This window comes from Haliotis cracherodii, unplaced genomic scaffold, assembly GCF_022045235.1.
Source record: "Haliotis cracherodii isolate W230 unplaced genomic scaffold, xgHalCrac1.p SCAF_2, whole genome shotgun sequence".
Lineage (NCBI taxonomy): Eukaryota > Metazoa > Mollusca > Gastropoda > Lepetellida > Haliotidae > Haliotis > Haliotis cracherodii.
In genome coordinates this window covers 57102520-57124897 of record NW_027266275.1, presented here as the reverse complement: position 1 = coordinate 57124897, position 22378 = coordinate 57102520, and the positions used below count along the sequence as shown (strand labels likewise).

The 22378-nt window shown below is 43.2% G+C and overlaps 1 protein-coding gene across 1 annotated transcript in view; it reads right to left on the bottom strand.

Moving 5' to 3' along the window:
- LOC139468275 (uncharacterized) overlaps nt 1-22378 on the bottom strand; it is a 235319-nt gene that overhangs the window by 4661 nt on the left and 208280 nt on the right. Inside the window, exons 45-62 of the mRNA XM_071250131.1 lie at nt 17874-18014; nt 11358-11523; nt 10986-11222; nt 10476-10765; nt 9901-10035; nt 9501-9596; nt 7733-7936; nt 6908-7172; nt 6675-6762; nt 6090-6186; nt 5553-5711; nt 4473-4634; nt 4031-4189; nt 3695-3865; nt 3089-3265; nt 2736-2846; nt 1396-1551; nt 782-952 (exon numbers count right to left, since the gene is read on the bottom strand). Of these exons, the coding sequence (XP_071106232.1) occupies nt 782-952; nt 1396-1551; nt 2736-2846; nt 3089-3265; nt 3695-3865; nt 4031-4189; nt 4473-4634; nt 5553-5711; nt 6090-6186; nt 6675-6762; nt 6908-7172; nt 7733-7936; nt 9501-9596; nt 9901-10035; nt 10476-10765; nt 10986-11222; nt 11358-11523; nt 17874-18014 (2985 nt within the window). The remainder of the gene's footprint in view (nt 1-781; nt 953-1395; nt 1552-2735; nt 2847-3088; nt 3266-3694; nt 3866-4030; nt 4190-4472; nt 4635-5552; nt 5712-6089; nt 6187-6674; nt 6763-6907; nt 7173-7732; nt 7937-9500; nt 9597-9900; nt 10036-10475; nt 10766-10985; nt 11223-11357; nt 11524-17873; nt 18015-22378) is intronic.

The following is a 22378-nucleotide window of genomic DNA, read 5'->3' as shown; positions in this document are numbered from 1 at the left end:
CAGTCGTAAGACAGCGTGACCCTGACCCTTGATGTAACTGTCAACTTTATACACGGGGTCAGGTTTCATAGTTTTGATGATTTCATAGAGCTGTAGTTTCGTCACTCGAGAAGGAAAGGTGATGTTCCTCCATTGCAGCCAAGTAACCATGTCTCCTTTACGGTTATTAGAGGTTGGAGTCTTGCTTTCTGGATCCTGCTCACTATGATACGGTGCATTGTCCATGACAATGAGAGACTTGGTAGGCAAAGCAGGGACTAATTTATCTTTCACCCTCTCCAGAAATACATTGCCGTTCATTTCTGTGTGGTAGTCCCTGTTGTCTTTGGCCTTGGCTCTAAAGACGAGGTCACAGTCCGGGAGAAAACCCTGACTAGCAGAACCAGCATGGAGAACTATGAGTCTTTCACCCTTTCCCATTGGTAACTTTCTACCAGACTCCTTACAGTCACCTCTGGGTACCCACTGACTGCTGGCTGTGTGTGACGCATTTACCCATGTCTCATCTAAGAAGACAGGCTCATATCCTTCTTCACGTTTCTGCTTGATGGTACGAAGGTAATGATTTCGGAGACGAACAATGTCAGACCGTTCACACAACACAGCCCTATTTTCTCCAGTTATCTTTTTGTATTTGTAACCAAATGTGTGCAACAGCTGCCATAGTCGGGTGGAAAAAACAAGTCATACATACAAGATACTTCTTATTTTAATAATGATAGGTCTTTAATATATGCAACTGATATGATACTACTACTGCTGATAAATAAGTCCAACTTACGAACTGAACAGTCACTACTAGATGTAGATCCTGTTGATGCAGTGATGAAGGTAGATGAACACATAACACATTTGCTGAACACACCAGCACTGTTTGCCTTATAGAAACCCCTCGCACATGGTTTACATTGGCCTGTGGTCATATCCTTCTCAGAACCAGATGGACAATGTGCTGAAAATATCACACAACTGTATTAGAGGACATACATCTGAGAACTGATATGCATGATTTAATGTTGAACTCACTATAAACTACCCATGTTTACTTCTATCTCCACTCACACTGGTATTCACAAACATTACATTTTACTCTTGATAATGTTGTGATGTATCTTCGCAGAACAACATAGAACATATCTTGAAAACATAGCATTTCAAACCCTGACTTACTAGTACCTGAGAAACTGTTGGGAAAGATGGAGAGTGAAAAGAGATTGGAAAGAGGAAGAAGAGACAGAAAGAAGAGAATCCAAAAAGGTGGAATTTGGATAAGACAAGACAAAGGAGAGAGATGGAACGACCCAATAGCAAAACAAGAGCAACAGATGAGATGGTGAAGAACTATGGGGATAAGATGAGAAAGAGAGGAAATAAACCATGTAAAAACTCACTGACCTTCACATTGTGTGACATTAACAGTGGCATTCTGTCGGGTGGAGGTATTACTGGGACACATCTTACAGGAACTCTTATATGGTTCTGGTTGATAATAGCCCACAGGACATGCCTCACATCCATTGCCCACAATCTTGTAACCAGCTTGGCACTGGTCTGGAAACAGAAAAGAGTTAACTTAGCACTGAACTACTGAGTCAACTGTTGGAGGAGCCCTTCCCTGAGAGTACATAATGTGTGTGTGGGTGTGGTATTGTTCTTTGAAGCCAGAGTCAGCAATATTGTAACTCCATCAAGGCAGCCTGTCAATAACTGAGTTTGGAACAGGTAAACCAGTGACTGAAAGCATGAGCAACAACTGCATAATGACACACTATCAGCCAAGAAAGTAAGTCTGATCACTTGACTCGCCTTCATTGCTAGAAATTAAGAGATTTCACTGTCATAGTAATTGAATGTAGGAACCCCCTTAATTATCAGTTTTTACATTCGGGTTATGACAAGAACCCCTTCACTTTCAATTTTGACCATTGTTCCTTAGTACAACGAGTATGATATTGTGTGACGATTAGTAGTATTAGTATGATACTGTGTGACGACCAGTATGATACTGTGTGGACCTCTTCTGCTTTGGAATCTCCACTGGGGCATGCTTTCTTAGAAATGAAGTACATTCATACATAGAAATCTTTATCAACAGGTAAAATTTATTTAAAGATCATAGTACTTGTGAAAATTTGTTTTTTAGATGTGTAAATTGACTTTACTTAATACATATACTGCACTTTGCAACTGATCGAGTCAGCTCCAGGTGCAGATTTCACGAAATTGATTGGACACTTTTCACATGACATGAACTTATAGCCACTAATGTCCTTGTAGTAGCCTATAGGACATGTCCGACATGAACCATCTGCAAGCTTCTCTTGACCTCCATTACAATAAGCTGCAGTAGAAAACAATATATTCCATACAGACTGGTTGTGACAACTGTATGGGTCAGCAGATATTCTGATGATGCATGAATGAGGTAACAGTTTCAGGAGAAAGAACATAAAAATTAATTCTAGGTCAAACATTCAAAAGATATTGTAGGTCAGTCTGAAATTATGAATCTTTGTCTAAAATTTATGTTCATCCAACTTTGTTCAATGATAATTATTTCCCTGAAGAACTAGAGGAAATACAAAACCAACGTAATACAATAACTAAGGTAATACAGACTTATAAGAATACTCCACCAATCAGAGGCTGTGAATGAAAACATGTGAGATATCTGCTGAAAGCAGGCAATGAGTTAGAGATATATATTTGAGGTGGTGAATGTCTATGGTACTGACCTTCACATTGTGTGCTGCTTTGTGAGCCATTTTGGCGAGTGCTGGTTTGGCCAGTACAGGGGACACAGTTTGCATTGGTTGAGTCTGGTTGCTGCCCAACTGGGCATTTCACTGAAAAAAATTAAACAAAAATACCCTTTGAAATGTTATCAATTCAGAGAATAAGTATATACTTAACTACGTTGTTGCATTTTCATCTGATTTCATGTCAATTATGTATGGACATAACAGTTAATCTAATTCTAGAAGAGAAAAGTCTTAAAGACAAAACATAAAAAAAACAGTAAAAAGTGTATCAACATGTTCTCACATTTTTCAGAATTTTTGTTTTTGTTTTCAGTGTGGGTACTCACAGATGGAACAATCACTGAATGACTTGGAGTGGGTTGATGCAGTGCTGCGGTCAGGGCCACATGATGCACACACATCATACGGAAGGAGGGTTTTATTCCGATAGAATCCGACCGGGCAAGGGATGCATGTGTCCACATTTTGTTGCACAAACCTTTGAAATCCATCTTCACAAACAACTGAAAAAACATTGCGATCTGATATCAAAGCTGAGATGCAGATTTAACTATGCAGGAATAAACATTCATAATCAATAAAACAAAAAAACATTTCTCATCTAAGTTTGCACAACAGATGTCTACAAATATGACATTTGTCGTTGCAAGAATTAAATTGACAGGGCTGCTGTATCTAAGTGAAGCGAAATACTGATTGAAGATTAATCATTGATATTTGCTAACTAATAACTGTATCCTTTATCAAGATAAGTGCAGTAATGACTTCTAGTGACTTATACAAAAGTCAAGAGAAGAATGAAATCAATGTCAATTTTCAAAAGAAAAACCAAATATGGTATCTGTCGACCAGCAATTCGAGTGTTACGCCTACATTTTATCGACAGATGGATTACCAACTAGCACACACCAAGTGTGGACCTGGATACCTACATCTACACTCTGCTGCAGATGTTGAGCCATCTCCCACTGTGATGTAATGAGGGCTGCTGCCACACGCCTTGCAGCTGTACTGCTGCTTCAGATCCTGGTAGGTGCCACGTGGACATTTCACGCACTCAGTCTGCTTCACGTTGTTCCGGAAAAACCCAGCTTGACAGTCCCCTGAAGGAATGGAAGGACTTAATGGTGAGTGAGCCATGTAATGCTTTTCGCCATAGTTTCCAAATTGTTGTTTTGTATTCATACATATTCAGACTTCTACCCCTAGCCTTGGATAAATTAATACAAAAATAAAAAAATCTACTGCACAGAATGTCCAGCACTTACCAACATTGCACAAACTCATAGCATCCGCTCCAGTTGAATTAGTTGTCAGGCCAGTGGCACAGTCTTCACACTTGGACATAACAGCACTGCGGTACTTGCCCAGGGGGCATTCTTGGCAGGTTCCATTTGGGGCCAGCTGATGCCCCTTACCACACCCAACTGGAAAATAGGTCAATGTTCACTAAGGTCATAAGTCAACATTATTTAATCAAAGAGTCAATCCAGTGTCTGTTAATTCCCAAGGTGTTAAAGTTGTTGTTCATGAGATAAGTATAATTGAACTATTACAAACAAATTAGCTTTATAGTTATACAGTTTGACAGTCAACAAATATGACAATCTTACTATATACATGTCTACAGAGATAATACAAATACAAATGACAATCCTACCACGGAATACGGTGTGACTGAGGTATAATAAACGTGAGTGATTATCTTACCGTAGCACTGGCCTTCAGAGATGGAGGCTGTGGTTCTGGTTGTTTTCTCCACAGAGCAAGGGTAGCAGAAGAACTGGCCTGTCATGTTTTGATAGAACCCGACTGGACAAGGAAGACAAGTGTTGCCAGCATTGTCAAACTTATGACCAGTTGTGCAAGTAACTGTAAGAACAGGTTGAGATACATAAATACAAATAAAGCTTATCTTACATCATGGTTATGACTTCTAGTATATTTTTAAAGTTGGATTCTAAAAAACAACTAATCCAAAATATACTTACAGCTTGTTTGAAAACCAACATATATTGCTGAACTTGTGGATAAATCAAAATGATTTCCCATACCAGAATTAATAATTGTTAAGTCTGACACATAACAACATATTTCCTTGCACTCCATCTTTGTTCCCTCAATATGGCATCTATTACTGTAAGTGCAAGTTACGCAGTAAGGAAGTCATCTCTCAATTTAAATCTGAGGACATAGTGTTTAGTGCTGCTTTGAGCAGATTTTCAGTCACATGAAAGCACTTGTTTCATACTGTAGGAGACTAACGTTTGGTCCCAGAAATAAAGTTGTCATGTTTATTTTGTAGATCTATCTTTTTAAATATGACAACTTTATTTCTGGGACCAATTGTTAGTCTCCTACAGTATGAAACAAGTGCTTTCGTGTGACTGCAAATCTGCTCAAAGCAGCACTAAACACTATGTCCTCAGATTTATATTGAGAGATGACTACCTTACTGCGTAACTTGCAGTTGCAGTAATAGATAGATGCAATAAATATATATCTACAAAATAAACAAGCCCAACAATGCTTAATTTCAGCCCGAGACCTGAAAAATTCTGGTCTTGAGTTGAAATCCTTTTTTAGTTTATTCTCTAGGGGCTGGGACACAGACCAAACCAAACATGGAAACTAAATTCAGCTTTACGATGGGTGAAATATGAGAGAGTTGAGAATTAAGCCACTTTTGGCAATATCATGACAGGACATCAAGAGGGCACTTCACACTGTGTCCGATGTTTGAAACGATGGCTGAGCTAATGGAGGAATGACAACCCATCAAATACTCACCTTTGCAGTCACTTGCACTAGATGACCCAGCAAGTTCTGTTGTCTTGCTTCCACAGGGCAGACAGCTAGACTGACCCACATTCGTCTGATACTTACCGACTGGACACAGGTCGCATGTCATTGTGGCAGCATTGTAGTAGGTACCGGGAGCACATTTGACTGTAACAAATATACATTTTTGTCACTAATAGTTAAGCAAATACTAAGAGTCAATTTGTGGATGAGCTATGGGGATTTCCTGGGTAGCACACGCTACACGCAATCTTACATTAGGGATTGACCATTTGATGGGCTGGGGGGAGCTGGGATTTTATTGAATATACACATCCAGCCAAAGCTCATTTGATTATAAAAATGAAGTCAATATGTAAGGATTGATCATGTTGCCTCTATCATAATGTCCACAGATAACCCTCATAGTTATTAAATCAGAATAGATTTTTTTTGTTTACAAAAGTGATGTGTTAATAGATTCTAATTTCTCACACCTATTTTCAACTGAATACATAGAATATGTTGTCTGATTCTACTACATACCACATTTTCCGTTAACAACTGCCTGTCCTGTGGGACATGAGATGGAAAGTAGTATCTTAAGGAGGTCCCTTATAGGAACTGCATTTGCGATGTTCCGCTGTTCCGGAAAACAAAGACAATTTGTAACAGAGATGACAGAAAGAAGCACATCAAAACAAGCACACCATATTGAACATCAGCCTGTACACTTCCTGAGACTGGAAACTTCTCTAGTTTAATTTATTATGATAATGTTCATTGCAGGGAAAACTTCATTTCGTGCTAAAGACTGAATATGAATAGATGACATATTGCTTCCATTTTTATGACAGTAGGAAAAGAGCACACTCCAGTTGTTCAACTGTCAAAATGATTTGGGGCGGTTTAATATTGTCTGAATAGAAACCAGTAGTTTTTACTAGGTTATTGAAAATTTTGGTGGTTCAGTTGTCAAGTGGTTAAATTATCACAACAGATTCCAGTGGTTCAAATGTCTGCATGAAATTGTTCAATTACTTATATGGTCAATAATAGTCAAGAAAAAACCCCTGGGAAACAAAATCAACTGAGTATTTTTTTCACAAAGAACAAATTGAGGTTACTTACTGAGAAGTCAAACTTGCCCTGGTTTAGCACAGCCTGACGGAGTATGTCATCAGGGGTGAGACGTAAAGACCCAAGGCTTGAAGACGCTCTGGGGAGTAAATACTTCCTTATTAGCTGAGTTGATCAGAGTTCATTGAATGTTACAACACAATAATTATATTTATTTACTGATAACAATGATAGAGTATGTTGTCACTGGGTCATATTTGTCTGAATCTTCAAGAAAGTTTTACTTTGCCATTGGGAGGGTGATGTTGACGCTGGTGTCCAGAGTTGACTGCCTCTTCCTCCGTCCAGCTGTTACTCCACTCTGAATGTTGATGACGGCATCAGTGCAGTCGGTTTTATCGCATAGTCCATTACTCCACTCAGCATTGAGTGTTCTCAGTGCTCTGAGTATCTCAGTCCTCATGCTGGTTTCAATGCCAGAAGGGTTGGTGGAGGTTACAGTGTAGAACAGCTGTACTATCACTTGGTATAGATTGTTGTTAACAATTACTGGAAAACAATAAACTTAATTATTTTTAAAACCCACATAAAGCAGTATATAAGCATGATGGATTTATTCAAATTAAAAATTTGCATACCAACCCAATTCCATGCCAACCAAGATACATAAAAGTTTCACCATATCATCCTGATTATTAAGTTGTCTAAGTTGATGAAGATAAATCAGTTTTCATATTTTCATGATATTATCATGTGCTCTTAAAACTATAAAAGGCTTCATAAAATGCTGAAAGCCTGATCCATTACTTAGTAATAATTTTTTAATTTGAAATTTACACGATATACGGCTTTTCCATTGGACAAGAGGTTGGTCACATGACCGCGAAATTGATGTTCATACAGTTTGGCCCTCACTCTATGAAGGTTCATACTCCAATGAACTCACACAAAGTGAAGGTCAATTCTTAATTAACTTACAAGATGCAAATATAGAATAAAAGGATAATTTTCATCTTTATAAAAATACTCTCAACTGCATGTATATGAGAAAGTGGTGCACCATATAATATTTACTGAGTTAATTAATGAGAGAAGTGCAAAGTGATCACCTCCACATGGTGGTAGCTGGAATGAGTTGTACTTCATTGGTGGGTTGTAACTTCCGATCCTGGGACACGTATAGAGTTTCGGGACTGGGTGTACAATGGAATAGCCAGAATCACAATTGATACTAGTTGTAATCAGAGGGTCACTGATAACACTCCTTTGTGCATTTCCACGGATAGGATTCTGTAGTGGTGTGCAGCTGGAATCTAGGTAAAAATAGATCATTTAGTTGATGTAGTGACAATGAAGACAGGATTGACTTATAACTGGATAAACAACAGTACCAGTAACAGTTCCAGAATATGGCAGTGAGAAGAAATTGAAATCAATTATTGTATTTTCTTGAGTATAGTGCACATGGGTAAACAAAACATTCAGCATGTATACAGGAAATCGAGTGTCAACGAATGGAATAAACTACTGATACATTCGTCTGTACCATTTATATATTTATATGAACATTATTAGATTAAATCAACATTGAATACTATTATATGAATTGTTACAGATGTATATTTACCTATGTCATTTTAATATAGGCTACAAAGTCATTCAAACATGTCATTTTAGGCGAAATCCTGCGTTTGATTTTACTTGGCCATCCTATGCATAACCCAATTCCATCTTCATGAGGCTAGAGAGTTAACTGACCTGAAAAGTCCAGTTTCCACCCTTGCCGAACCTGGCTGGTATTATGGAGTTACATTCATTTTGGCTGGACTAGCAAGTCTATGCATTGTCAAATCAAAATCGCAAAATCCGGTTCGTAAACTTTCAGTCGATTGCAGAATTTGCAAAGCATGTGCACCGCCAACTCATTGTCAACAGATATTTTCTAAATCTGTTCATGTTTTTACATGATTTGATTAACTTGGCGATGTAAGACTTGTTTTACCACAATATAGATCTTGATTATTGTCTTGAATGGGCGCCTCCATTTACATAAGGGAACGTATAGAAAGGTGAGGTGAACTGAGGTTTAACACTGCATTATTGCACTTATAGCAATGTGCATATGTGCCTCAGTTTAACATGGATACCCCACTCACATACAGTATACTGACTCCAAGCCGACCAGTCCTTGTTTTAACCCCTTTATGCCGAGCGCTAGGCAGGGTGACAACACATATACTATCTTTTTACGTTGTTTGGTATGACGTGGCCAGAGGATTGAACTATCGACCTTTGTCTCTTCAGGCAGATGCTCTATCCACTAGATCACGGAGGTGGTCACATATAGAATGAGCATGATAGCATGTATATAATCAGAAGATAACCTGGTGATATCACTAACAATTCAAACAGTATCTTATCATGACACTGCTTTTAGGGCTTGTATGGGTAACTCGGAAACTCGGGTTGAGTGGGTCCTGAGTGGTACCCGGGTACCCACAGGACTACCCAGACCTGTGGTTAGTCACGTGATATATTGTTTACCGACAAAAGAAATCACAATAGCTCAGTGGTTACACTAAAATGTTCGCATTTATTTCTGACAATGCACACATTCTTTTGACTGGTTTATGTTTGAGTAAAGATAATGCTTCTGTCAACTTCAGTGTACCCATGATCTGATTGTTTGAAACATATATCTAAATAATTTTGGCCAGGGCTGCTGTAAAATAATTCCCAATCAGACATCTTGTCTTGAGACCTGCAGTGGGTACCCAGGTAGTAAATTTGGACTCATCCCAGCCCTAATTGCTTTACACTGAATCAACAATTCTCTTATGTTCCTTTCTTTTCCCATCAGCCTAGTTTTACACTTACATTGGATGAAGATCTTGAAGGTGCAGAGTCCCTTGTTTCCTGCTGAGTTGCTGGCAAGATATACGACCTGATAGCGGCCCCACAGAAACACATCCCCTGGAAGTACATGTGTTCAACGCTACAAGGTGTGAGCACGAACAATCTTGTTCACATTACTAAATCTGGTCTTCTACTAGTAGAGTAGTTTGATATTTTCATCAAGTTACATGTCATTAAATTAATTTAGCTCTCAAAAGTTTTTGAAGTTTTTATGACCTCTGAAGTTACATGTCATTAAATTAATTTAGCTCTCAAAAGATTTTGAAGTTTTTATGACCTCAACAATAAAGAATTGATATATATCAAAACAACAGGTACTTGTTAACAAAGCTAACTAACTGAAATATATTGATTGTATTACCTGACTTGTGAGTGGAAATGATGGTTGAATCTTTCCCCACAAACACAGGATCATCCCAGGTCACTTCAGTGATGCGAGTTGTTCCCATTTGGACTATGTCGCCAGGACACTTTGTGGGGGACACAAGGAGCTTTTCTGAAATTATCATGCAACAATGAAATAAGGTCATGTCATAAAGCCTATCAAGCTGGATATACCTTATCCAAGGTGAAGATCAGTGTGATCCAAACAGTAAAGCCATCTTTGTTTGATTTATGTGTTTAGGGAACAAACCTTTTGATGTCACCATATTCTGTTATGGATGATAAGATCCAATAAAAGTAATGCTGGTTCGAGTTTTGGGTAAGACATGATGGCATGAAATGAGAATATTGAAACAAGGTATAGATAACAACCACATACCAATTTTAAGATCGAGAAGGACTCTCTCTCTTCAAGGTAATGGAATTATGGATCTAAACTTCAAAAGGCCAAATGGAGACAAATTATTGAAACAAACTACAAAACAAAGTATATTTTGATAAGTGTAATATTGATGCCACCATCATGCATATTACAAGATGACTTCTACTTACTCTCATCTGCCACTTCACAGTTCCCTCCTGAGTACCCCCTGGGGCAGGATGTGGACGAAGCAGTTGACGGGATGACAAGAGACACACCCTGGGATCTGCGGAACTCATTCCATGCAAAGATTTCATCAGTGAAGACCTGTTGTGGGTTCTCCAGCTTGAGAGGTATTTCTGATGTAAATGTGAGATCTCTGTTGTAGAGTGACACCTGACTCAACCAGCCATTGAAACCTTCATTCAGCACAGGCATCTCTGTCACAGGGTCATATTTGCTCCCAAGAACCATCCATACACTGGAGACAAAAAAGGAATCTGTTGAGGTTTTACTGCACTTTTAGCCATATTCCAGCTATATCAAGGCGGGGACACAAATCACATTCAACTCATTTATCACATTCAACTTATGGTCCTCTATGTTGCAGTTTGACAAAAAATAATCTTAGGATATATCAGAAGAAAATACAAAGGATTAATGATGTACTACAAAGCTGAATAGATCAATGTATCACTCACTATTTATCAATCATCATGCCCTTTGCATAGTTTTGAACATCCTCGGCAATAGTGTTGACTACAAAGTTGAGGAGTCCAGTCTCGCCATTCCATGTAACTGCAATCTGGTTCCATTTACCATCGTTATACTTAAAGTATGGCAGTTTAACACTGCTAGTGGTACCATTCACGGAAATGGTCAGTCCGGAATGGTCAATGCGTATCAGTTCCTTCTTGCCAGCCAGGCTGTTGGGACCACTGAAAGTGAAAACAGGTTTCAAGGTCATTTGACTGGAGCTTCTGACAAATGAAGACACCTTTATCTAGATTGTTACAACAAATAATCATATACACCAACCTATGAAACAAACTAGAACAAGCAAATATACTGACTCGACTGAATACAGAGTGAAGAATGTCCCGGTTCCATCTTTCTCCCAGAATCTGACCCACAGACTGACACTGAGCTTGTTAGCTGTGAGTTGGATCGGGTAGGGGAGGTAAGCATAGCTTGTCTTCTGTGGCAGTTTAAACAGCATGTCATAGTTGCGGTCCAGATCTGTGGAATAAAAAAATTCATCTATATCGACATGTTTACAAAAGTTCGAACCAGGGCACATTACCACTATTAATGGTAACTTGATGTCAACCATTACACTAGCCAACTAAAATCAACTGGATATTTTATATATTTGTATATTTATCCTGCGTTACTCCTTATTACCCTGTACATATTACTTGCTTGTTCTTGACAGAGAAAAGAGCTGTGTGAAGATCTTGCTTGAAGTAGTTGTTTCAACCAGCTCAGAGGCCAACCCTGTCACACAGCTCCCAAATGATGTCACAGATCATCACCTTACTCTGAAGTCCAGAGCATCGGAAGGCATCGTGGGGAGGCAGCTCTGCGTTGGGTAGGTCTCTTTAAATGGAGCATTGCAGGATAAGTATACAAATATAAGTTATCTAGTTGATTTTACGACATTTTTTACTTATCCTGCATTACTCCTTAATGCATCTTTTTCCGACGGAATCGGTGGAGGGCATACTTTCAGATGTACACTTTCATCTCAGAACTCTGTTTCCCTCAGCCAGTCATCGGCTCAGTGGTTGCCAGCAAATAACCAATCTGTTGAGGGGAACCAAGACTTAGGTTTTCGGAGTGTCCAGGTACAACACAGCCATAGACAATAACCAAGTTAAAGTTGTAGACTGACGTATGCATGGAGCATTAACCTTCTATTCCAGGGCAATTAAGCCTGGAGAAGTCGAGAGGCTGGCTCTGGACTGGAGGCAAGGTCAGTGGCATCTAGTAGTAGTGACCTGTTGGCCCACAACTAATGGACCAAAGTGTGCATACCTTGCCCGTCCTCCACAGTGACATCTTGCTGGTAGTGACTGGCAAAGACCATGTTTGATCGCCAGAAACACCCCTCTATGATGGTACGTATGGGGGGGGTTGGGAGGGGGGGTGGGGGTGGGGTATGAGGAACGATCTATTAGGCTGTCCTGGGAGCTGATTCTTAAGTCCAAGCACAGTTTGAGATGAACAGCTCCATGAGCTCAATGCTAAAAGCAGACGTGTGTGATGTCTAGGGTGTGTAGCTCACTGACACGGGCTGCTGTAGCAGGCACCAGGGGGAAGACTGTGTAAAACGACGCCTAGTCAAGGGGCTTGAAAGGCGTGTCTCTCAGCAAAGTAAGAATGATGTTCAAGTCCCAAGCTGGTGGATGAAATTTTGTCTTCTGGTCTTCCAACCTGAATGAGCGGAGCAGGGCCTGTAGTTTCGTCAAGCGCCGATCTTCCAGAACTGCCAGAATGAAGTTGAGCGTCACCACTTAGGTCATTATGGTACTATACTTGAGCCGATGCTTGTGGCGAAGATAGAGCAGGAACTTGGCCAGGAATTGGGGTGAAGTTGTAGTGGGGTCCTGATGTTTTCCCCTGCAAAAGCTCTCGAAGGATAGCAACTTGTTGTCATATAGGCTTCTGTGGACAGGTGATGTGCCATTGTGATGGTCTTCACTGCTCTGGCCGAGTATCCTTTAGTGTTTATCATCCTCGGTAAATAGACCAGACGCGTAGACATAACCTGTCTGGTCCCAGATGTGGCTGCCTGCTGTGGGGATGGATCAGCAGGTTTGGCCAATCTGGGAGTGACAGCAGGCTGGTGTCAGCTAGTTCTCTGAGGTTGACAAACCAGGCCCTTGCCAACCACCAGAGCATGACCTAGGTCAGATCGAGGCTCTGTGTCGATTTTATCTTTTGAATGACCCTGGGATGGAGTACATGTGGCGGAAAAGCGTTCGCTTTTAGTCCTTCCTAGGGACCGCTGAAGGCCCAAAAACGGAACATCTGTTTAAGGGGCGAGGGTTAATGAGTTGTTCCTTGGTTCCCAAGACACCAGACGATGGTTATATTGTCCATCAAGAGCCGGGCGTGACTGGAGCCTGCTTCCAATAAGCGAGAACCAGAATAAGTGCTTCCAGTTCTAGATTGTTGATGTGCCACTGGCGCTGATCGGCAGACCACAGCCCCGAGGCAACCTGTCCCTCTAGATGTGCGCCCCATTCCTGAAGGGAGCTATCTATAAATAGATGTAATGAGGTTGTAAGCCCTGTCAAGGAGTTGCTGCCTTAGACATTTGATTCCAACGTCCACCACCGGTGATGCGGTTTGAGGTGATCCGAGAAACCAAGGGATCCTGACGTCTGATGTAGGGAGCCAGGAACTGGGAGCAATTGGAGCCTTCCTCTGTACGTCAAGTCCTGTGCTGAGGTTAGGAGGCCAAGGAGGACTTGCCAATTATGCAGTGTGTGTGGCTGGTGATCAGTAGTGCAATCATATGCGCTCCCACCGGTCCCTGAGTACAGAAAGAAACCCCCGATGAACTGAAGGCAGAATGAGGGCATCAACTCTGACTTCCTGAGGTTGATCTTCCAACCCAACTGGTGGAGGTGATGGAGGGTGAAGTCCCTGTGATGAAGTAGAGTCACCCAATAATTCAGGAGGCAATTGTTGATGTTGGCCTCTAATTGAATGTCCCGCAGATGGAGGTATGATGCTTGGTAAGCCGTGTGAATAGCCACAGGGCCGAAGAAATTCCAAATGGGAGGACCGTCCATTGGTAATGAAGCAGAAGAATTTTCGGTCGTCTGGATGGATTGGGACATGTAGATATGCGTCCTTGATGTCCAGGCTGATGAGCACATTATGGAGCCTGAGCGTGGTCATCTTGAAGTAAGGGAGATGTGCCACGTAGCGTTTGTTGAAGACGGTGTCAACCGAGTCCTTCTTGGAAGATGGGTGAGTAGAAGCCGGGTGTTATGACGGGGGTTTGTACAACCTCTATGGCCTCTGATGTATTAGCTGCTGTTGAGATGGGGGGGGGGGGGGGGGGGGGGGGGGGTATAAGTCCGCTATGGGGGACGATGAGAGAGACGGGTCGTTTGTAAGTGTCAGCTTGTATCCCTGTCGGGTGATGTTGGTGAACTAAGTGTCCCCTAGGATCTCCAAATTTTTCCAGAATCAACCCAATCTCCTACCTACTGGAGAGTTGACAACTTGGATGGCTGGAGGTGGGAGGTCCAAGTCGTGTGTGTCTGGCAATTCATTTGGAGTCCTTGCAGTGGCCGCATTCTTGAAAGGTTGAGGAGAAGCTGTGACCCAGGGGCTGAACTGAGCTGTTGCGGGTGGTAGGATCCAGACTGCGACGGCTTATAGGAGGCTGGCTGTGATACCCTATAGCTAGGGCCTTGAGGGCAGTCTCGTCCCGGGCTTAAACTGAGACTCGAGTGTGAGTTCTGGAGACTTGTCCGTTAAAGAGATTAGAGGATGACCAGGGTTGACGAGTACGTCCCTCTTAAACTCTGGGTCCCAATCGAACAAGGAGTGGTAGCCTAGGCGTTATGTGGTCATGAGTTCCAACAGAGCGCCTGCATATTGGAGCTCATATGATCGACCTGTTGTTGAAGGTAACAGAAGACAGTGGTAAGGTGGTCTATATAATGCAGATTATCCTCCGACAGGTCCTGGAGAATTGCTCTGGAGGTCAATGCCATAAAGGTGATTGGCTTAAGAGAACTGCGAATCTCGGTCTCCACATAGGCGAATCGGTTGATAGCCTCTGCCTTAAGTCTGTCAGCCAACCAGTCTACCGGGTACTAGTCTAGTCTAGCTGATAGTGAGATTCTTCAACAGTGGAGGTATCATCGTAGACAAAATCCTCCTCTGAGGAATCAGAACGATATCCGCTATAGCGTCAAAAGACGGTGGAGTGGTTCCTAGATCGGGGTCTCCTGCGAGATGACAGACTGTCTGTCTGACGGGAGGAAGTAGTAGGCAAGCAGGGTCCAAGGAATAACGAGAGGTAGTCAATGGATCCACAGCTGGTGGAAGAGAGGGCGTCTGCTGTATAGGCGTACTTCAGAGGACCCCTGGAGGAGGTGCAGGTGTCTGTATAGGTGCTATCTGGTAGAGGTATCTGGTATAGGCGCTTGGAGAGATGCATGTATAGGCGCTGTGAGCAGCACTTGTAGGGACATCTGCATAGGCGCTGGGGCTGTGGCTGATCAGGAGGGTGCCGTCGTCTGTTGCATGGCCTGTAAGTACTGAATATAGTGGAGGAGAGAGGCGTCCTTCATGTGGGGCTCGAATGTAGGCGAGGGCACCTGTTGGAAGCTGTTGACCGAGGGTGTCTGTCGGGTTGCCTGGATAGGCGCCGTCTGGTAGGTGAGCCCCATGCCGGGTGTCATGGTGCAATGAAGCAGTTTAACATCCCTGCCGGATTATGTATGCTATAATTTGTTTTCCCAACTACATGGTTTCATGAAAACGTAAGACAACATACAATGACAACCAATATACCATCTTCCTGAGGCAAGAGAGTTAACTGACTTTAAAAGTCTAGCTTCCACCCTTGCCGAACTAGGCTGGAATTACTGGGGTCAATCGTAGCGCCACCAGTGGCTATTACCAGTTATGTCCCTTCTAAGCCTCTCCCAAGTACCAAACAGATTCCACTTCTCATATCACTTGCGTTTGCTTACACAAAATGGTGGCGCCCAGTCAGGACGATCTGATCAATAATCAAGATCTATATTGTGATAAAACGGATCTTACATCTCGAAATGCATCAAATCACGTGAGCACCTTGATTAAAAACATGAAAAGATTTGGAAATTATGTGCTGACAACGAGTTGGCCGTGCACATGTTTTGCAAATCCTTCAATCCATCGAAATCTGCACGACAGTTTACGAACCAGATTTCGATATTGGTGCGCGATTTTGATTGGACTATGCATAGACTCGTTAGTCCAGCCCAAATGTAACTCCATAATACCAGCCTAGTTCGGCAAGGGTGGGAACTGGACTTTTATAACAGTCAGTTAACTCTCTTGCCTTGGGAAGATGACAATATACTTGCAAGAGTGCAACAACGATGAGGTCCAAGCCAAGAAAGAATATAGCACATGAACCATGTTCATCAACCGTGTGGCCACGTAAAATATTCAAGATGTCTACTAAACCATTGTGTTCTTGTGTACTAGATACAAACCGTATGCACAACACAAGCACAAGAAACATTAACTCAATAAGCAAAACATGTGAGTGTTTGAACAAGTTTTATTAGCAGATAAAAAATAGGTCTTCACTCAGCATGTGACAAGAGTAATGTGATGATCCGTAACGTCACTTCCCCTGGGGAGCTGTGTTATAGGGTTGGCCTCTCAGCTGGTTGAAACAACTTCTTCAAGTGAGACTTTCACACAGCTCTTTTCTGTCAAGAACAAGCAAGTAATATGTACTGGGTAATAAGGAGTTATGCAGGATAAATATACAAATATTTAAAAAAAAGAACAAGCAAGTAATATGCATTAAGGAGTAATGCAGGATAAGTAAAAAATCAAGTGTCACCAAAAGATGACAACCCCACTTGCTCCAACTAATTTGAAAGAAAATCTGTCCAACTTGATGAGAGTACTTCTATCTAATCTGTCTGTCCGTATACAAGCATAGTTACAGGGCTATCGAAACAACAGGTCCTTTTTTGAAAAGATATGAGTTAGTGGATGTCACACAATTGGTACATGGTTTATGATGTAATCTGTTGCACTATTAACTGTAGTATCAATAGTTGCTGAAGATCACCTTTCACATTAAACTTATGAAACCTTATATATTGCAGCTTAAAAGAAATAAAAACCTAAATGTTTACACTTCTGTTACTTGGGTTACCTTCACTGGCGAATAGTTATCCAGACAATTTTGTGGTTTGATCAGAATCAAAGTCAAACTTGTTGCCGTGGAATTGGAAAAAATCCCTAATTAGCTAAAGTCACCAGTTGACAACCTGGTCTTTGTGTGTGCAAGTCCATGAAAAAATGCCTATTAGTTTTAGAGATACTATCAAGACAAAACATAATTACCGATGGACATACAAGCTGATGAAGAGGACAAAAAATGTATATCTGAATCTGACCAATTCAATCTTAAGGTTAACCAAAAAAGAATTGTGCAACTGCAAGACCGATAAGACTGCTTACTGTACACCTGGAAATATATTCAGATATCTGAACAAGGTCATTTTGTCCCACCAACCAATTGGAATATATAACTAAAATATCTGTAGACTAAGAAACTATGAATGCTAGCCTAAAGGAAGATTCAGAAGACTAGGAAATGTTTTCTTTAAAAGACTTGTTAAAGGCAAATGTGTTACATTTTTCATCTTGACTTGAATTACTGTCATGGATTCATCTAAAGAAATAACAAGAAAACAACATGTATCATTGTTAAATAGTTTCTTCATAAAATACATAAAGTACCCTAGGAAAATATCGACACACCAACAACCCATATCATATGACAGTAGAGAAAAGATAGGAAAACAAGTTTGTTTTATACGTACCTTGTCTACAGTCTATTCCACTTTTGCCAACGGGGCAACGACAGAAATATTGGTCCACTCCATCAATGCATCTCGATCTTCCTGGGCATGACACTCCAGCACAGTTGTTGATGTTGGTGTCACAGTTTGTGCCAGTGAAACCTGTAAATAAAAACAGCCACAAAGCATTAGGTTGAAACACTTTTGTTTACAAAAATGAGCATTTCTGATTAAATGCAATGTTTTTATACTTACCCAATGCTACACAGTGCTTTAGCTTCCCTACCTTACACAAACGGACAGTACTGGAATGAAGAGACAGTTTAAACAGACTACAGCCCGTGCCTAGGCATCCACGAGTTATCCCCCTTGGCCCCCACTCTTCACTGGATGACATCAGACATAGATTACACAGTGGCGCCAACGGTAAAGCGCAGGAGGAGGACGTAGTCCGGATGGGCCTATAGGTGTAGTGTCAGGTAAGTATAAAAACATTGCATTTAATCGGAAATGCTCATGTTTTACCTCACCTGACGCTACACAGTCCTTTCTTCGACTGATGGAAGGCGGGCTTACCGTGAGAAGCGCCAGGCACACTGAAGAAGCACAACCAAATCCATCCGGCATAATACCCAGCAGGCGACAGCAAGGTAGCAGCTCCCGAAATGGCAGGCAAGGGGATAAGATGCAGGTGAAGCCCCCTCGGAACAGAATGGTGATCTGAAAGGTAGAGAGAACAATGCTTGACAGGGTAAAAGCAAGGTATTCCGTGTCTGGCTAAAAAAGAGGGGGAAAAACGGGACTAAAACTTTACAAGGTACCGACATAACCTAGCATCCCAAGGGGAACAGCACAAGGGATGGTCCTACCTTGGCAATAGGCATTGGCGGGGCTTGGTCAGCTGCTGGGCCAGGACAAGTGGACCAAAGCTATGCGAAACCCTCGACGTCCTCCACCGAAATGTTGCGAAGGTAATGGCTGGCAAAGACAGTAGTAGATGACCAGAAGCATCCCCCCATGATGGATCAGATCGGTAATAAGATAGATCTCTGCAGAGCCACCCCTGGAAAGAGGGATGAACAGCCTCTTGCGCTGCTTGCGATGCTGCTGAGACACCTGAAGATAATGTCGGAGGGCTCGAACTGGGCAGTGGGCGAGCTCCAGGTCATCATCAGGGCCGACGATCTCCAAAAGAGAAAGGACATGGAACTGCTGGTCTAGTTGGCCGGTCAGTTGGTTTGGGGGGATTAAGGCCAAGGTGAACAAAACAGTGAGGGCGCTGATCGAACTGAACACAGGTCACATCTAGGGCATGAAGCTCGCTAACCCTGGCAGCTGTTGCAAAGGCCAGGAGAAAGCAAGTCTTCAGAGTGAGATCTTCAAACGAAGCAGATGCAAGTGGTTCATACGTAGCCCGGCGTAAATCCTGCAAAACAACACTGAGATCCCAAGCTAGAGGGCGGAACTTCTTAGTCTGGTCCTCCAGCCGAAAACCTCGGACCATGGCAAAAACGTCTGAGACTGATGATAGCCTAGAACTTCTAGCGATCTTGAGGACAGAATTAACCGCAGCAAAATATGTCGCAATCGTGGGACCAGACAGGTGATGGGGTGAAGGAAAACCAAAAAGTCAGCCACGTGTGGAACGGTGGCCTCCACTGGAACGATGTGCCTGGATGAGCAGAAGGCCTGGAAGGACCGCCACTTGTCATCATGTAGGAAATGGGTGGAGGGACGATGAGCTCTGGAAACAGCCGCCGCAGCAGGAGCTGAAAATCCTTTCTGGAGACACGCCAAACGTGCAGACTGTAACCATCGGGGTCTGGATGCGGTTACGTAACACGGGTTTGCCTGCATGCTTAAGGAGCCTGGGAAACCAAATCCGGGATGGCCAGAAAGGCGCGACCAAAAGCAGATCCAGTGGACAGGTCTGGGCCGCCTTCTGAATGACCTTGGGGAGAAGAACTGGGGGTGGAAAAGCGTACGCGCTTAGGCTGACCCAGGACAGAGCGAGGCCATCTACCTCCCAAGCAGCTGGGTCCGGGACAGGAGACATGTAGTGGTTACACGCCATTGCGAAGAGATCTACATTGGGAGTCCCTAGGTGATCACACAAGAACCGGAAGGCTTCTGGGTGGAGCATCCACTCTGTGGGGGACGGACAGTTGGGTCTTGACAGGGCGTTGGCTAAGACATTGCGACAGCCTGGAATGTGACGGGCTTGTATCAGAAGAGGGAGACTGTCGGCCAAATGAAACAGGTGAAAGGTCTGCTCCAGGAAAGAAGCTGAGTTGATCTTTGCCTGTTGATGTAATACACCACCATGAGACAGCTGCTGCGGAGGATCTGACGCCAATGACGAATCACCCGAATGACTGCCTCCAACTCCAGATTGTTGATGTGCCACGGACGTTCCGAAGGAGTCCAAAGACCTGAAGCAGTTTCCTGGAGAAGGTGGGCACCCCATCCTTGTAGAGATGCGTCCACGAAGAGATGGTGGTCTCGAAGCTTGTCATAGAGGAACCACTCAAGACGTTTGAGGGGACTAGCCACCACTCCAGGAACAGATGTAATTCCCTTGGCAGAGGAAGAAGGGGACCCAAAAGATTTGAGCACAGAAATGGCATTAGAAACCGCTGAAGGGGACGCAGCTGAAGATGACCATGGACGTCAGATCCTGAGCTGAGGTCAACAGCTCGAGGGCTCTGCCACTGGCGGAGATCGAGAGGTTGAGAGAGGGCTCTCCTGACTCAGAAACCACGATGTGTTGTCTGGTTGGGAACATGCAAGAGACCGGATGGATATCATCTGGAAATGTGGCAGAGGCGCGAAATAATGGAGGTTGAATAGCGCCAGATTGTGGATCATTTGTAGTTTGGACGAACCCATTTTAGGCACCAGGAAGACTGGAGAATAAAACCCTGGCGAGATGGAGTTGGTGTCTTGGCGATCAGTAGATCGATACTGGCCTGAAGATCCGGCACATAGCAAGGCCGATATTGAGGTTCCAAGGGAGTGGTGGTTAGAGAAGGAACAAGGAACGGAACTGCAGGCAGTAACCATGGCGGAAGATCCGGGTAATGAACGGATCCTGGAGCAGCTGCCAATTTATCCAGTAGGTCTGAAGTCTCCCTCCTACTGGAGACAGATGAACTGGGACAACTGGCGGAGGGAGTTGCCAGTTATCAGGCGTCAGAAGAAAGTCACTTCTCTTGCCTGTCCCCGCCGGAAAAGCAACTTTGGTGGGAAGGCTTGGATGTCAGATCTTTTCTGGGGGACTGGTGATGGATCCAAGGCAGTATTGTAGGTAAGTAGATTTGTAAGTAGTATTGTAGATGCTGTTGCCAATCCAAGACAGAAAGTAGCTGATCATTAGCCTCAGATGGATTCTTGTCTTAGCAGTCCTGTATGGCCAACATGGGGGGAAGCCACCGCCAACAGTGGATAAAGAGAGTGACGGACAGGAGGGCAGATGGTGGCAAATTCCATGGAGAGAAAAGGATAGTGTTCCTTCCGAAATCTTGGAACTTGAATCGATGGCTGGACAGGCAGTGTCATAAAAGCAGGCTGATGACCTGGCCATATAAGCTACCAACTAGTCATGTGGGAGTAGAGCTTCTCCAGACTCCAAAACTTTGTGCTCCACCTCAGGAGGCACCTTGCCCAGGTGTGAGGAGTGAGAGACTTGGCTGGTGACGCTTCGTTATAGTCTGGCACAAAATGTTGCTCATCATCCGAAGGGTGGCGAGGTGGTGTAAGGGAGTCAAGACGTCTGGCACCCAGTACCGGGACGCCAGATAATGAAGCACGTTGAGTAGGTTATGGTCGGCATGATGAAAAAACGTCCTGGCGACTGTACGGCGACCTATGGAGCTGGCGAGGGTCAGACGAAAGCTGGCGAAGATCTGGCGAACGCTGGCGATAACTGGCGATCCCGCATCTGGCGATGGCGATAGCTGACGGCCTGGCAAGCGCTGGCGATGGCCTGGTGAAAGCTGACGACAATTCGGCGATCGCTGGTGATGGCCCGACGATAGCTGACGATGATTTGATGGCGACAGGGACCGGAAGAACGGCGGTACGAAGTATCTGACAGGGCGCAGGATTACCGACCCGGAGTGTGGTGGGAGCTGGAAAGATCGGAGCTGACGTGAGGTAAAAGTAGGTCATCTGGGCGGTGCTGAAGCGATGCTCCCAAAAGGCATGAATCGCTGTAGGATTCATAAAATCAAGCGGCACAGAGGGCATAGATTGGGGAGGAGCACCCGAAGGAACCATCGTTTGTGTAGTCGGATTCGACGGAGAGGGAGAGGTTGGCGGTGGCGAAGTATCAGGCATCTTCCTCCTATAAGCAAGTTGTTTCTGGTGATGAAGAAGAGCCTTACTGTAATAATTAAACTCTGTAATTGACATGACAGCGCAAACAGAGAAGATATGATCAAACGAGCATGCAGGCTTGCAGTAGGGGCAAAGCTGATGTGGGTCTTTCCCCGACTTGGGCCTTTTACATAAAGCACAACGCATAG